The sequence below is a fragment of the Terrapene carolina genome, unplaced genomic scaffold (genome assembly GCF_002925995.2).
Source record: "Terrapene carolina triunguis isolate 2854851 unplaced genomic scaffold, T_m_triunguis-2.0 Scaffold448, whole genome shotgun sequence".
NCBI classification, from domain to species: Eukaryota; Metazoa; Chordata; order Testudines; family Emydidae; genus Terrapene; species Terrapene triunguis.
In genome coordinates, this window is record NW_020664799.1 from 174,157 (window position 1) to 189,296 (window position 15,140).

A 15,140-nucleotide genomic window follows, 5' to 3' on the forward strand; every position below is an offset into this window, starting at 1 on the left:
AATCAGCGCCTGCAGCGCTGCACGCTCGCTCGCAGCGCTGCAAGCTACTCCCCTCGGAGAGGTAGAGTACATACAGCGCTGCGAGAGAGCTCTCGCAGCGCTGGCGGAGTGACTACACTTGTGCTTCACAGCGCTGCCGCGGCAGCGCTGTGAATTCCCAAGTGTAGCCAAGGCCTTAGCCTAAACCAAAAAAATCTTTCCTGTGTAGATGAGGCCTGACATTCTGTTTGTCAGAGCCCAGCTGTCCACCATCCATCTCCTTTAACCCCCAGGGCCTTTCCCTGCTGTGATCTGTATTTCAAGAGCCTCATCAGTGTTTCAGTTCTTTTGATATGCCTGGGTTAGTGATCCTCAGCCATTGACACCCCTCACAAAGGCGATTACCCAGTTCTTGCGGTTTGTTTGCATGACAGACATCTCCCCTCCCCAGCCTCATAATTCTTTGTGGGCAGATCCACAAGAGGTGTTTGTTACACATTCATCAGGGATGCTAATTAACCTCCTTCCAAATGGTTAACTTGGGTCAGATCCATTAAACATCTCTCTGTCTGCATGTACAAATGCAGCTGATAGACCTTCATAATATAACTCTACTCCATATTATATGTTATTGGTATTTGATCAGCGTCTAGAGACCCCAACCAAGATTAGGCCCCTTTGTTCTGGCTGCTGACACATAGTTAGAGACAGGCCCTGCCCCAAAGAACATGAGGATATAGGAATTGCCAGACTGGATCAGATCATGGTCCATCTAGTCCAGCCTCCAACAGTAGCCAGCCCAGATGCTTCAGAGGAAAGTGAAGAAGCTCTGCAGTGAGCAGTTATAGGCTTATCTGTCTCCAGGAAAAGTTTTCTCTTAACCCTGAATCGTTAAGTTCCGAAGCCTGAGGCTTCATATCCTCTCCAAAACCTGTCTGGAGATGTTTAGTATTTACTCTGGATATTCTTGTCTGTATATAGAGCTTATTATCCAAATAGACACAGGAGGGGAAACGACTTGTCCAAGGTCACAGAGCAGGTCAGGAGCAGACCCTTCATTTGATGGCTCCTAGGCCAGTGCTCCATTCATCAGACCACACTGCTTCCCACTGTCAGCCCACTGCCAATCTTCTGTGTTGGAAAACTGACCACTGAGCTCTGCTCTGTGTGCCCTGTCCCTTCCCAGTATCCAATCCATAACAACACTTCACCACTCACCCCACAACGTCTTGGTTCCCTTCATGGCTTCTTGGAGGAGCTTTGCCAATGGCTTTCTGGAAGTCGGAATAAAGGATGTCACCTGGATCTTCTTCATCCACTGTTCTTCTGAGGTGCTCTAGAGAATCCCAGTAGGTTCCTTTGGTCAGATCCCCTCATATTGTCCTCATCTAGGTTCGGATTGCTTTAATGCCTGTTTCAACCATGTAGCTGGTATGGAAGCTGGTCTGTAATCTCTGCCTCTTCCCTACCATCTTTTTTAATACAACACCCTTCAGCCCCTCCTTTATAGTAGGTAACTTGAATGGTTTTAAATTATATTTAAATATTTTGGCTCAGCTGCATCCTTCAGGAGTTTGGGAGGCAGCGCTAGTGTAGTGTAAACGATGTTTGTTCCAGAACCTCCTCTTTTGACACCTCAGTCTCTGACAGTGCCTTATCTTTGCTACCTGCACAGAGAGCCTGGGGTAAGTTTCTCCACAACACTCTCTGGGATGGAGCCTGAGGCAAAGAAACCCCATAGCTTTCTGGCAATGTCCTTGCCCTCTGAGATAGCTTCTGTTTCACCCAGGTGATGGAACAGCCATTCCCCAAGTGTGGCACGTGGAACTCTGGTCCAGACAGCTGGCTGCTCCCATGCCTGTCTCTCCCTCTGGCCTGCCAGCTGCTACTCCAGGTGTGTTTGGTGCTTCATGGCAAGCCTGACAGCCTTGGAAAGTAGCTGGGAATAAGGAGGAGGAGCCAGGCTAGCTGCCGCTGTACATAGAGGAAGAGGAAATGAGAGTGGTATCAGGCAATGGGAGAAGAGGTTGGGCCTGGGCAATAGGGAACAGGATAGGAAATAGGACACAAGACAATCTGTTAAGAGGGGTGGAAAGATTTGAGGGGCCGAGGTCTAATGGGCCTACTGACTTGCACAGCCTTCCTACTTCTGGGGTTAGTGAAGAATTTCTGGTTATGTGTCTTTATGTCTTTGACTCCCCAGATTGCCTCTTCTCCCTCCTAATTCCCTCCTCATTGTTTATGTTCCTTTCTGTTGGCTGCCCATGGGCTGATTTTACACTGTGTGAATGATTCCTGCTGAGCGCAAATAAACTCTTCTACCTTGGCATTTAACCACACTGGGCTGTTCTCTTTTCAGCTTCCTTATTCAGGAGATAGCACAGGAGATTTGGGAATGGGACACAGGGACTTCCCACTCCAAGGGGCACTGGCTCCAATCGAGTCCCAGGGGGGAGGAACTGGCTGCCCTTGGGCGGGCGAATGGGACATGGGGCCTTTCCCCTCTAGGGGCATTGGCTCCAACCTGGCTCCAGGGTGTTGGCGATTGTCTGAAGAATTGTGAAGTTATGGTGACTCACAATATCACATCTTTGTCTTTTTAAACCTTCTCATTGTCTAAGGATAACTAAGAACAAACTCACAGAGCGCTGCCTGCTTTCAGACCGCTCACCACCTCCCCATTGTTCTCAGTGGAACAGAAGCCACTGGCTACCCTCAGTCAAGATGGTTGCCACTTCCCCTGCCCTTGCAGGGGTTATGGATGTTTAGCTAATAAAGAGGGCCAGTGCCTCCCATTGTTCCCAGTGGGGTGGAAGCCGGCCGCCAGCAGGAAAAGCGGCTGTCCACCATATCATTATGAGGCAGAGAGGGACTGAGGGAGCAGGGATGGAGATGGTGGGGGCAAGGGAAGGTGGAGACACAGGAGAACACTTGCAGGGCAAATGATTGTGGTGGACAGCAGGAGCTAGAGGGGCAGAGAGGGATGCTGTGGGGTTGCAGCTCCCAGAATTCGTTGGAGACCCTCTTCAGGTCTCTTGGCATGGACCTGAAGCCCCATTTCTTACCAGGAGGAATGTTGCCTGGCCACCCCATCATGATCATGGTTGGGAGCCAGGAGACTGAGAGCTCAAGTCTCAGCTCTTCCACACACTGGTATCAACGATGCTGTGTGCTTCCCAGCCCTTATTGGAGAGCAAGGTTTCCTACCTCTACCCCAAAAGGCAAACAAGCATCATTTCGCCTCTGACTGTAGAGATGAGGCAGTTCCGACAGCACAGAGAAGAACCAAGTTCCTAATACCAGTGAGCAGAAATGTAGCCACTCCGCCCTTCAGAATGAATGTGCTGATTCTTTGTGCTTCATTGTAGCCACTGCTGGAACAGCTTGACTATACTCCCCTCCCAAAGCCAGGGAAAGAGCTCAGGAGTTCTGATTTTCAATCGCCTTCCCTGCTTTAACCACTAGACAACACTCCCCTTCCAGAGCTGTGAACAGAAACCACAAGTCCTGACAGGGGGCTGCCTGGGCCCCTGAATGGCATCAAGGGACACCTTTCTCTGGGACTCTGTCTCTGATCTCTTTGCTCTGGAGGTTTCTGGGGACCTAACTAAGCAAGGGGAATGGGCAACATGATGGCCAATTAAGTTCTTTCTGACAATTGTGAAGTAATGCACATTGGAGGGACACATTCTAAACTCTTCTAAATCAGAATTCTGAATGAACTGCATCAACCCAAGAAAGGGACCATTGTGGGTAGTTCTATGAAAAGCTTGGTTTAATGCACAACTGAGGCCAAAAAAGCTAACAAGATGTTAGCATGCATAAGGGATGGGATGGCGAACAATACAGAGAATATTCTGGAGGAGGGGGGGAAGGGTTCAGAGAAGGACAGGAAGAATGATCAAGGACCCAGAAGAATCTTCATATGAAGAGGGACTGAAAAGACTGGGATTGTTACCTTAGAAAGGAGAGGAGTAAAAGGGGGCTGGGTAAAAGTCTATAAAATAATAAATGATCTAGAGAGGGGAGATCAGGAGTTCTGTTCTTCCAGTCTTATAACTCAAGAACAAGAGACGCCACAAAATTAAAAGGTGAGAAATTCAAAACCAATTAACAGGAAAAACTTGTTCACACGGTATGTAATTAACCTAGGGAACTCATTGCCACAGGAAGTGGTTGAAAGCCACAGACTTAGCAAGATTCAAAAGGGATTGGACATTTCTGTGGACAGCAAGACTATCCAGAGGTCCCATAATCAACGACAACAAACATTTCTGAAGGGATACTGAACTCCCTAGTGAAGGGCGTGAGCCGATCTCTAGCTAGAGCCCAGGATGAGACCAATACTGGAGGGGGGACAGGTTTTCACACATCTGCCTGCTACTGCAGGGCTCTTGCACCTTTCTGGAGCATCTGGTTCTGCCAATGCCGGAGCCAGGACACGGGGCTCCACCTGGCGCTGGGGTCTGGTCCAGCCGGGCTGTGCCTGTGGGCTCTCCGGTCAGGACTCTGGGCCGGTCCCCCTGCGCCGCGTTTCTGTCCCTGGGGGAGCGTAGGGAGCCGGTGCCCCTAGAGTTTGTCGCTAGAGGTCTCTGGTTATTGCGAAGCCGGGGGAGGCGGCTCTCTCTGTATTTCTCCACTCAGGATATCAGGGTTGAGCTTCCTGGGTCAGAGGCTGCTGCTGCCTCCATTGTGAGTCCGGATTCCTTTCCAGGCTGAGCCGCTGCTGCTCCTCGGGGTGTGTGCGGGGAGAGCCCTTCCCTAGCGCCCCTCTGTGCCCAGCCGGGGGGACTTTCTCCGGGGGCTGGAACCAGGCCCTGGGGCAGCCCCGGGCTCTGCCGACACCAGCCCCTGAGCCGGAGCCTGGAGGTGAGGGGAGAGACCCGGGGGGAAGGGCTGGGGCCAGGCAGGAAAGTGACTCTGCACCACCGGCCCCTCCTCGCCCCAGCTCTGCTCCCGGGGGGCGGGGGTCTGCGAGTTCCAGAGCTGCTGCCCTCCCTGACCCCCCCAGGCTCCACCTCCCCCCCGCCTGACGCAGGATTGAAGTGGTGCCAGGCGTCCTGCTACCCCCCTGCCCTGGGGTGAATTTCATCCGGAGGCACTGGAGCTGCTGAGCTAATTACCAGCCAGATCACTGCCAGTCCAGCGCCTCTCGTGCCTGGTGTCCGCCCTCCCCGGCGCTCAGGCAGTGCTCAGTGGTTCTGAAAGGCGAGTTCTCAGTCTGGGCACGTTTGGGAAAGATTTGTTTGACTATGTAATTTGCAGTTTTGCCCTGCTGTAAGTTGGCAGGAGGGATGAGTTAAGACTCTGCAGGGCTCTCAGGTGGGCTGGGTCCAGCTCTGTCTGAGGTTCGCCGTACTACCGTGGGCACTTCACTTACACCAAGAGTTTTGGAAGTGACTAGTGATTTCTGAGTGCCCAGCTTGCGACCCCACAAAAGAGCCTGATTTTCAGCAAGTGGGTGCTCAGCATTGTATGAAAATCAGGCCCCTTAAAGGGGTTGCAAGTTGGGCACCCAAAGTCATTCATCACCTTGGAAATTACTGGCCTTACATTTCTCTGTGCCTCAGTTTGCCCGTCTGTAAAATAGAGATGATAACATTTCCCTACCTCAGCAGGAGTGGGAGGCTACACCGGAGCGCTCACATTCTTTGCTGATAGATGCCATAGAGGTACTTAGATAGAGAGGGTCAACGCAAAGGTAACTGTGCATTGTGCAGTTCATAACTGGTTACTTGCAGGGGTCACATAGTATCGTCTCTTCTCTCTGATTGGAAGATTCATGGATCTAACCAACACCATGTCAATTTCATCTCGTAGCATTGGCCATAATATTCTGCTGGAATCTGCTGGGAGCTGTACACACAGAGAGACACACACTGTCCCTGCCTTGAAAAGCCTCATCATCCAATCAAAAAATAGAAGCAACAACATGTGACTTGTGTGCTCTAAGAGGTAAGCATTTTTTCATTATTATTTTTATCAAAGTAACCAAAATCGGCATGAGTTGCACCGACAGTACTCGCCATTCAGAACAATCCATGGGCCCAGAGCTACTCACTGAAGAACACTCATAATTAGCTAGAGTATATAAGGGATATCTATGCTCTTGCTTCAAGGCAAAAATCAACCTCTGACTGCCTGGGCTTAGTGAGACTGTATCTGTATGTGCAGGTTAGTCCGTAATTGCCCGTGACTGGATTCCTCACACCTTCCCCTGAACTATCGGGTACTCGACACTGACATGATCCTAGTCCGAGGTGAGGTAGCTGAGAGATGGAGATACTGCTCCAGAGGGCCCACTAGTATGAACTGGTGCAGCACGAAGGGTGGGATACCAGGCTAGATGGGCCCATTGGTCCGATCTACTGTGGCAGCTGCTGTCACCCTGTGCTCCTAATTCTGAAGAACAAGCAGGTTTGAGAATTTTTCTGCCCGTTCAAGGACAATTTGTGAACATAAAAACTGGGAAAATGCACTGTTCTGTTCAGGTTTGTGGACTGCGCCCATCAGTGTGATATCCGAGCCCTGTGAAATGAGAAATTGTGAATGACGTGCTCAGCTCAAACACATGGGTTTAATTGGTCCTGCCTCTGCCTAGTCCCCACGCTGTTGCGGGAGTGTGCTGTCCTGGGGACAGTGTCAGCGGAATCCCCCAAAGCAGCTTTGATTCAGACTCCCTTATTCAGGGGGGAAGGGGTGTTAAAAATGTCTTGGTGATTTTCTATTTTGTGCTGGATGCTGGGAAAACCCTAGGAAATGCTAAAACAAACTACTATAATTTGTTTTTACATTTCCCATTCCTCTCTCTCAGATTCCTGTCCTCCAGTTCTGGGTAGAGGGGCTGGACTAGTGGAGGGCTGTGGACTGGGAATAGACTGTGTTCAGCTTATTGATGTTAAGGCAGAAGGGACCACTGTGTTCATCTAGTCCAGTGGTCACCAACTGGTCGATCACGATCGACTGGTTGATCCTAGAGGATCTCCCAGTCGATCGCGATCTCCAGTGGTGTAGTGGGGCTGCTGCTAAGGCAGGGTCCCTGCCTGCTCCGGCTGCCTGCCATGGCCCCGGGGGCTGGGGGGGCAGAGATCTCCCTCCATGTGCTGCTCCTGCCTGCAAGCACCACCCCTGCAGCTCCCATTGGCTTGATTACCGGGGAGGGTCCCTGGCCTGCATGGTGCTCCCATTGGCTGGGAAAGGGGAGCTGTGGCCAATGGGAGCTGCGGGGGTGGTGCTTGCAGAGAGGGGCAGCGCATGGAGCCACGTGCACCCCGCCCCCCCAGGGGCTGCAGGGGCTCATTGGGCCCTTGTGGGAGCAGTGTGGGGCCAGGGTAGGCAGGGAGCCTGCCTTAGTGGCAGCCACGCAGCACCGCCGACCCGGAGCCGACAGAGGTAAGTGCTGCCCAGCAGGAGGCTGCACCCCACCCCCCAGCCCTGACCCTGCTCCCGTAGCAAGCGTCCCATGTCCCCTCCTGCACCCCAAGTCCCAGCCCTGACCCCCTCCCAGAGCTAGCACCTCGTATCCCCTCCTGCACCCCAACCCCCTGCCCCAGCCCTGACCCCCCTCCCAGAGCCAGCACCCTGTACTCCCTCCTGCACCCCAACACTCTGTCCTAGCCCGGAGCCCCCTCCTGCATCCAAACTCCCTCCCAGAGTTTGCACCCCTCACCCCCTCCTGCACCCCAACCCCCTGCCTCAGGCTCTGCACAGAGTTCCCTCCGACACTGCGAACCCCTCGGCCCCAGCTCAGAGCCCCCTTCCCGAATCCCAACCCCCTACCCCAGCTTGGTGAAAGTGAGTGAGGGTGGGGGAGAGGGAGCGATGGAGATGGGGGGGATGGAGTGCGTGGGGCGGAGCTTTGGGGAAGGGGCAGGTTAGATTCTGGGTTGCCCTTACATTCAAAAAGTGATCTTGGGCATAAAAAGGTTGGAGACCACTGATCTAGTCTGACCTCCTGCATCATGCAGGCCAGGGACCCTCCCTGGTAATCAAGCTCAGTTACTTGTGGTTGAACCACAGCAGGATTTTTTGGAAGCGACTGTGACACCCTGGGTATCGGTGTCTCTGTTCCCATTTGTACAGTGGGGGCAGTGGCAGGGGCCTACCTCACGGGGTTATGTGAGGGGAAATACATTAAAGAGTTGAGGTGCTGAGATACTGCAGTGATGAGGGCCATATAAATACCTAGCTAAACTGCCAGAGGCAACACAAACTAGTGGCATGGGGGCTGGTTCCTTTGTCTCTGTTTCCCCCCCCCCCTCCCATCCTTTTGTCTTGTCTATTTAGATGAAGCTTTTGGGGGCAGGGACTGTCTCTCTCTGTGTGTCTGTGGAGTGCCTGGCACAATGGGGCCCTGATCTCAGCGAAAATCTGTAGGCACTGCTGGGATATGAATTTATTTTTATTAATCAGGACTTTATTATACAGGGTCTCAGGACCAACCAAGAGTGGGGCCCATCATGCTGGGTGCTGTACGAACACAAAGCAGTAGACAGTCCCTGCCCTGAAGTAATGGCTCATGCCTGGGCTCTCTCTCTGTTCCAGCAGATGACAGCGCTGTGAGTGAGCACAAGGAGGCGAATATTTCTGCGCAGGCCCCAGGGGTTGAGTGAAAGTAGCAACCTGAAATGTCACCCAAAAAGTCCAAGGGGAATGTGGCCAAGACCCTGGAGAAGAAGAAGCCCAAGAACAAGCGTAAGTCAGAGAAGCCAAAGCGCAGCCCCCCGGAGGAGGAGACCCTGGTCTACCAGCCGCTGCCCAAGGGTGACAGACCCAACCTGTGCTCCGAGTGTGGGAAGAGCTTCCTGCACAGCTCGGATCTGGTGAACCACCAGCGCATCCACACGGGTGACAAGCCTTTCATCTGCACTGACTGCGGCAAGAGCTTCCGGCAGAGCTCCACACTCATCACCCACCAGCGCATCCACACCGGCGAGACCCCCTACGAGTGCAGCTACTGCGGGAAGAGCTTCCGCGTCAGCTCCAACTTCGTGCGGCACCAGCGCATCCACACGGGCGAGAAGCCCTACAAGTGCCCCATCTGCGGGAAGAGCTTCACGGACAAGTCGACCCTGACCCAGCACCAGCGCACCCACACCGGCGAGAAGCCCTACAAATGCGCTGACTGTGGGAAGAGCTTCAGCCGCAGCTCCCACCGCAAGCGGCACCTGCGGAACCCGCCCGCCAAAGGCCGGAGCAAGTGCTCCCACCGGAGCGGGGAGGCCGCCGTGGCCAAGGCCAAGGAGATCAAGGTCAAGAAGCGGACGCCGACCATCGAGATTCCCAACACGTGCGCTGAGTGCTGGCAGAGCTTCAGCCAGAACTCGGACCTGGTCAAACACATGCGGATTCACACAGGAGAGAAACCCTTCAAATGCACTCACTGCGGGAAGCGCTTCAGCGTCAGCTCCAACCTGACCCGGCACCAACGCATCCACACCGGGGAGAAACCCTACAAGTGCCCCGACTGCGGGAAGAGCTTCACTGACAAATCCACCCTGACCCAGCACCAGCGCATCCATACGGGCGAGAAGCCCTACATCTGCATCTACTGCGGGAAGAGCTTCAGCCGCAGCTCCCACCACAAGAGACACGAGAGAACCCACTCCGGCGAGAACCCTGACACCTTCCTGCCCTTGTGGCACTACCCCAGCCAGAACTTCTAGAGTCGCCGACCCCTCTGGCAGGGCCCCCAGAGACAGGGGTGGGGTGGGGTGGGGAGGGTTGTATGATTGGCTGGGTTATGGGGACAGGGGAGTGTTGGGGGACAGCTGGCTTGTAGGATAACTGATTGTTCAGGACCCTGGGGACATGGAAATTTGGTGGCTTAAGAAAGAGGTGTGTGTGTGTATCTGTGATTGTATGTGTCTTGTGTATGTGCTTCATGTGTGCTTTATAGAATTGTAACAATGTAGGGTTAGAAGGGATCTCAAGAGGCCATCTAGTCTATCTCCCTGTGCTGAGGCCTAGACCATTCCTGACAGGTGTTTGTCTGACCTCTTCTTTAAAGCCTCCAGTGACAGGAACTCCACAGTCTCTTAGTAACCTGTTTCAGTACTGAACTAGCCTTATAGTTACAAAGTTTTTCCTAATATGCGACCTAAATCTCCATTGCTGCAAACAGCCTATTCTTATTCCACCTACAGTGGGCCTGGAGAACAATGGATGGCCTTCCTCTTTAAAATAGCCATTAAAATATTTGAAGACTGTTATCAGGTCCCCCCTTGGTCTTCTGATCTCTGGGTTAAACATGCCCAGTTCTTGCAACCTATCTTCACAGGCCAAGTTTTCTAAGCCTCTTACCACTTGTTGCTCTCCTCTCGACTCTCTCCAATTTGATCCCCTCTTTTTCAAAGTGTGGTACCCAAAACTGGACACAGTATTCCAGCTGAGGCCTCACCAGTGCTGAATAGAGCAGGACAAACACCCCCTGTGTCTTTCATATGATGCTCCTGTTAATACGTCCCAGAGTGAAATTTCCCCTTTTTTCAACTGCATCACGTTGACTCTTATTCAATTTGTGATCCAGCATAAGCCCCAGATCCTTTCTTTCTGTACGGTTGCCTAGACAGTTATTCCTCATTTTGTCTTTGTGCATTTCATTTTTTTTCTTCCTAAGTGTAGTTCTTTGCACTTGTTTTTACTGAATTTCATCTTATTGATTTTGGACCAATTTTCTAATTTGTCAAGGTCATTTTGAAGTCTAATCCTGTCTTCCGTAGTGCTTGCAACCCTTCCCAGCTTGGTGTCATCCAGAGATTTTAGATTTTATAAGTCATCATACAAGTCGTTAACAGAAACATTGAATAGTACTGGACTGAGGACAGACCTGTGGGACCCCGCTGGATACATATTCCTAGTCTGATATCAAATCATTGATAACTACTCTTTGAATAACGGTTTAACCAGTTGTGCACTCACTTTGTAGTAATTTCCTCTAGACCCCATTTTCCTAGTTTGCTTATGAGAATGTCATGTGGAAATGCGTCAAAAGCTTCGCTAGTCAAGATTTATTATGTCTACTTCCTCCCCCAGCCACTAGGCCAGTAACTCTATCAAAAGGGGAAATTAGGTTGGGGTTTGGCATGATTTATTGTTGACAAATCCATGCTGGCTGTCACTTATCATCCTATTATCCTCTAGGTGCTTACAAATTGTTTGTTTAATAATTTGTTCTATATCTTTCTGGATATTGAAGGTAGGCTGATTAGTCTGTAATTTCCTTTCCCCTTTTTAAAGATAAGTGCTATGTTCACCCTTCTCCAGTCCTCTGGGATCTCACCCATCCTCCATGAGTTCTCAAAGATACTTCTAACGGTTCAGAGATTGCTTCAGCTTGTTCCTTAAATTACTTCAGCTATTTCCTTAAGTACCCCAGGGTGAATTTCACCAGGCCCTGGCAACTTGAATACTTCATCTATCTTATCTAAATATTCTTTAACCCATTTTCCCTTATTCTGGCTTGTGTTCCTTCCCCCTTGTTAATGTTAACAGTGTTAATCTCCTGGTCACAGTCCACCATTTTAGTGAAGACTGAAGCAAAAATGGCCTTAAACACTTCAGACTTCTATGTGTCATCCATTATTGCTCTTTTTTCCCCATTGAATACTGGACCTGCACTTTCTACCTTCTTACTCTTCTAATGTATTTACAGAACCTCGTCTTATTGCCCTTTATGTCTCTTGCTAGGTGTAACTCATTTTGTGTCTTAGCCTTTCTGATTTTGTCCCTACATGCTTTGTGCTATTCTTTTGTATTAATCCCTAGCAATTTGTCCTTGTTTCTACTTTTTGTACCATTCCTTTTTGATTTTCAGGTTATTAAAGAACTCCTGGTGCAGCTATATTGGTATCTTACTATTCTACCTTGAGGTTGCTGTTGAGTCTTTAATATTGTCTCTTTTAGAAACTGCCTCTATAACTCCTTTTTCCCTTAGATTTCCTTCCAATGGGACCTTACCTATCAATTCTCTGAGTTATTGAAATTTGCTTTTTTGAAGTGCATTGTCTGTATTCTGTTGCTCTCACTCCTTCCTGACCTTAGAATCACAAAATCTGTCATGCTCACTTTCACACAAGTTGCTGAACTTCAGATTCTAACCAGTTCCTCCCTGAACATAAAGACATAAGAATGGCCATATCAGGTCAGGCCAATTGTCCATCTAGCCCAGTATTTTGTCTTCTGACAGTGGCCTGTGCCAGATGCTTCAGAGGGAATGAACAGAACAGAGCAGTTTTCGAGGGATCCACCCCCTGTCGTCCGGCCACAGCATCTAGCAGTTAGAGTTTTAGGGACACCCAAAGCATGGGGTTTCTGTCCCTGCCCATCTTGGCTAATGGCCATTGATGGACCTATCCTCCAGGAACTTATCTAGTTCTTTATTGAACCCAGTTATAGTTTTGGCCTTCACAACATCGTCTGGCAAAGAGTTCTACATGCTCACTGTGCGTTGTCTGAAGAATTACTTCCTTATGTTTGTTTTCAACCCGTTGCCTATTAATTTCATTGGGTGACCCCTGGTTCTTGTGTTATGTGAAGACGTAAATAACACTTCCTGATTCATTTTCTCCACACAGTCATCATTTTATTTACATCTATCACATCTCCCCTCAGTCGTCTCTTTTCCAAACTGCACTATCCCAGTCTTTTTAATCTCTCCTCGAATGGAAGCTGTTCCATTCCCTTAATAATTTTTATTGCCCTTCTCTGTACTTTTTTCAATTGGGGTGATCTGAACTGCACAGGGTATTGAAGGTGTGGGTGTACCATGGATTTATATAGTGGCATTACGATATTTTCTGTCTTATTATCTATCCCTTTCCCGATGGTTCCTAACATTCTGTTAGCTTTTAAAGCTCCTTCCCATTGCCTGAGCTATGTACAGAGGCTTTGGTCTCTGTGAGACTCAGACCTTTTGTTTTAACGCATCATTGGCCTGTATGATATTAGTTCCAGGGTCTCAGCCCTGTCTCCAGCAGCTCAGGTATCTACATCAAAAAAACACCCCCAGCATCAAGATCAGGACTGGCTGGGCCCCTGGGGACAGTGTCATCTGGGAGGTGAAGGCTTTTATGGGGCAGAAACTGAACTTCTGTCTTCTCCCTGGAACCGATTCCTGCAGACCAGGAGAGAAGAGAGCGCATGAGTGGTTGTGTGTGTGAGCGCAAGTGTGTGTATACATGCATGTGTGTGTGCACTGTGTACATGCATGAGTGTGTGTGTGTGGTTTGTGTGTGTGCATGTGTGTGTACATGTATGCGTGTGTGCATATACATGTGTATGTGCAGTGCATATGTGTGAGTGGTTGTGTGCCTGCTTGTGAGTGTGCAGGTGTGTGCATGTATGTGTGGGTGTGAGAGAGAGAGTGTAGGGGTGTGTGTGTGTGTGTGCACAGTTTGGACTGCACTGTCAGTGCTGTGCATCACACAGGGCCGCTGAGCCTGGCTCCTCTCCCCAGCACTAATCCCCGTCTCTCTCTCGTGCAGTTTGTCGAATCCGACACGGATCCGGTGGATCCCCCTGGGCTGATACATTTAGAAAAGGGGGGTTGTCGCTCCTGCTTTCCTGTGTAAATAGCCCCTCCCCCCAGTTATTAATGTCACTGTCTCTCTGCGCTGGCCCGCGCAGCTGTGGCTGTGTGAGAACCCCCCCAGCTCATCCGTGACACATGGGGCCGAGCTGCACCCACAGGGGACACGGATTGTCATTAACAAAACCTTTGAACCAAACACCAGCCCCAGCTCCAGTTTGTCTTTGTGTCGGAGCTGAGCTGATGAGAGGCCAGAGCCGGGGGCTGGAGATTCCCCGATTCTGCAGCTGGAGGCAAAGTGCCCTGGGGTGGGTTACATTCCCTTCAGTCCATCCCTTGTTACCCTGCTCCCTATATCACAACCAGCCCATTAATTGATATCTCTGCCTCAGAACAGGGAGCTGGGTGCTGCCGTGGTTCTGCTCCCCTGGCTCCGACTACCTGGGTCTCAGTCTCCAGAGTTTGTTCCTCCCCCGGAACTCGGGTCAGTTCATGGGACTCACAGCTGCACCAGCAGAGTCCTGGAGCCCAGGGTGTGTGTAGGAGGCTGCTCAGAGGTGGAGCAACTTCTCCCAGGGAGGCTGGGTGCATGGACCCTCACAGCTGGGATGCAGCATGTCTCCTCCCTGGCAGTGTCTCCAGAGCAGAGGGACAAAGACAAATCAAGGCTTCCCCGACATCATGCAGCCTTAGAAGCCTGGTCATGTCCTAGCCAGACTCTGGCCCTGGCTTTTGACTGGGCATTTGTAGCCCCTTCGGGAGCATTTGCTTTTCTTCATAAGAAACCTGCAGCACTGCAAGATGAGTGGTGTCAGACAGTACCTGTGATGGTCCCTCTCTGGGCTTGCCCAGTACATCTGTATTGGCCTAGGCTAAGAGCAGCTACAGCCGAGCTCTTTTTGGCCTAAGCAGATCCACCGACACATGGCAGGGCCAATCTGAGGAGGGCAGAGCCGCAGGGAGTCCATTTGCTGAGACCATGTGGCGCCTAGAGCCTCAGCATGCAGGAAGGGGCGCTGTGCATCCGGAGCTCACTGGGCTGCAGAATGACCCTGGTGAGCAGCACTCATGGAAGGATTGGCACTATCAGCTTCTGTTCCCTGAAAACGCCTGCAGCATTTCTAGCTGGATACAGGGTTCTCCTCTGTGTCCTGTCCAAAGTGCTGGGCTTCGTGGCTGTGCAGCGTTCAGCAGAACTGCTGGCCAGCAGTGCGGGAAGGAGGCTGATACTTCACAGGACTGTCTGAAAGCAGCGTTACGCAGAGTTAGCTGTTTTCTCTGTGAGTGACTTCTGTGCCACCGGGTGACAATTTCTAAGAAAATGTTTATTATTTGAAATGGTTTGAATAGTTTTTATGAACATATTTGAAATTGGGATTGTTCGCAAAATTTAGAAGTTTTCCATCAGTTATGCAGTAGTTGTGATTTTCTGCTTTGAGCTGTGCCGTTTGTCTGTCTGGATCAGCTATCTATCTATGGCCCCTGTCACCAGGGCCGGCTCCAGGCACCAGCTTGTCAAGCAGGTGCTTGGGGCGGCAGCTCCGGAGGGGGGCGGCACGTCCAGGTATTCGGCGGCAATTCGGCGGACGGTCCCTCACTCCGCCTGGGAGCGAAGGACCGCCCGCTGAATTGC

At 51.0% G+C, this 15,140-nt stretch overlaps 1 protein-coding gene across 1 annotated transcript in view; it reads left to right on the plus strand.

Moving 5' to 3' along the window:
• The window catches only part of LOC112119795 (zinc finger protein 345-like), a 14,616-nt gene extending 4,946 nt beyond the window's left edge, over window positions 1-9,670 (plus strand). Inside the window, exon 3 of the mRNA XM_026658462.2 lies at window positions 8,750-9,670. Coding sequence (XP_026514247.1) covers window positions 8,750-9,644 — 895 coding nt within the window. The 3' untranslated portion in view covers window positions 9,645-9,670. The remainder of the gene's footprint in view (window positions 1-8,749) is intronic.
• The last annotated feature ends 5,470 nt before the right edge of the window (window positions 9,671-15,140 follow it).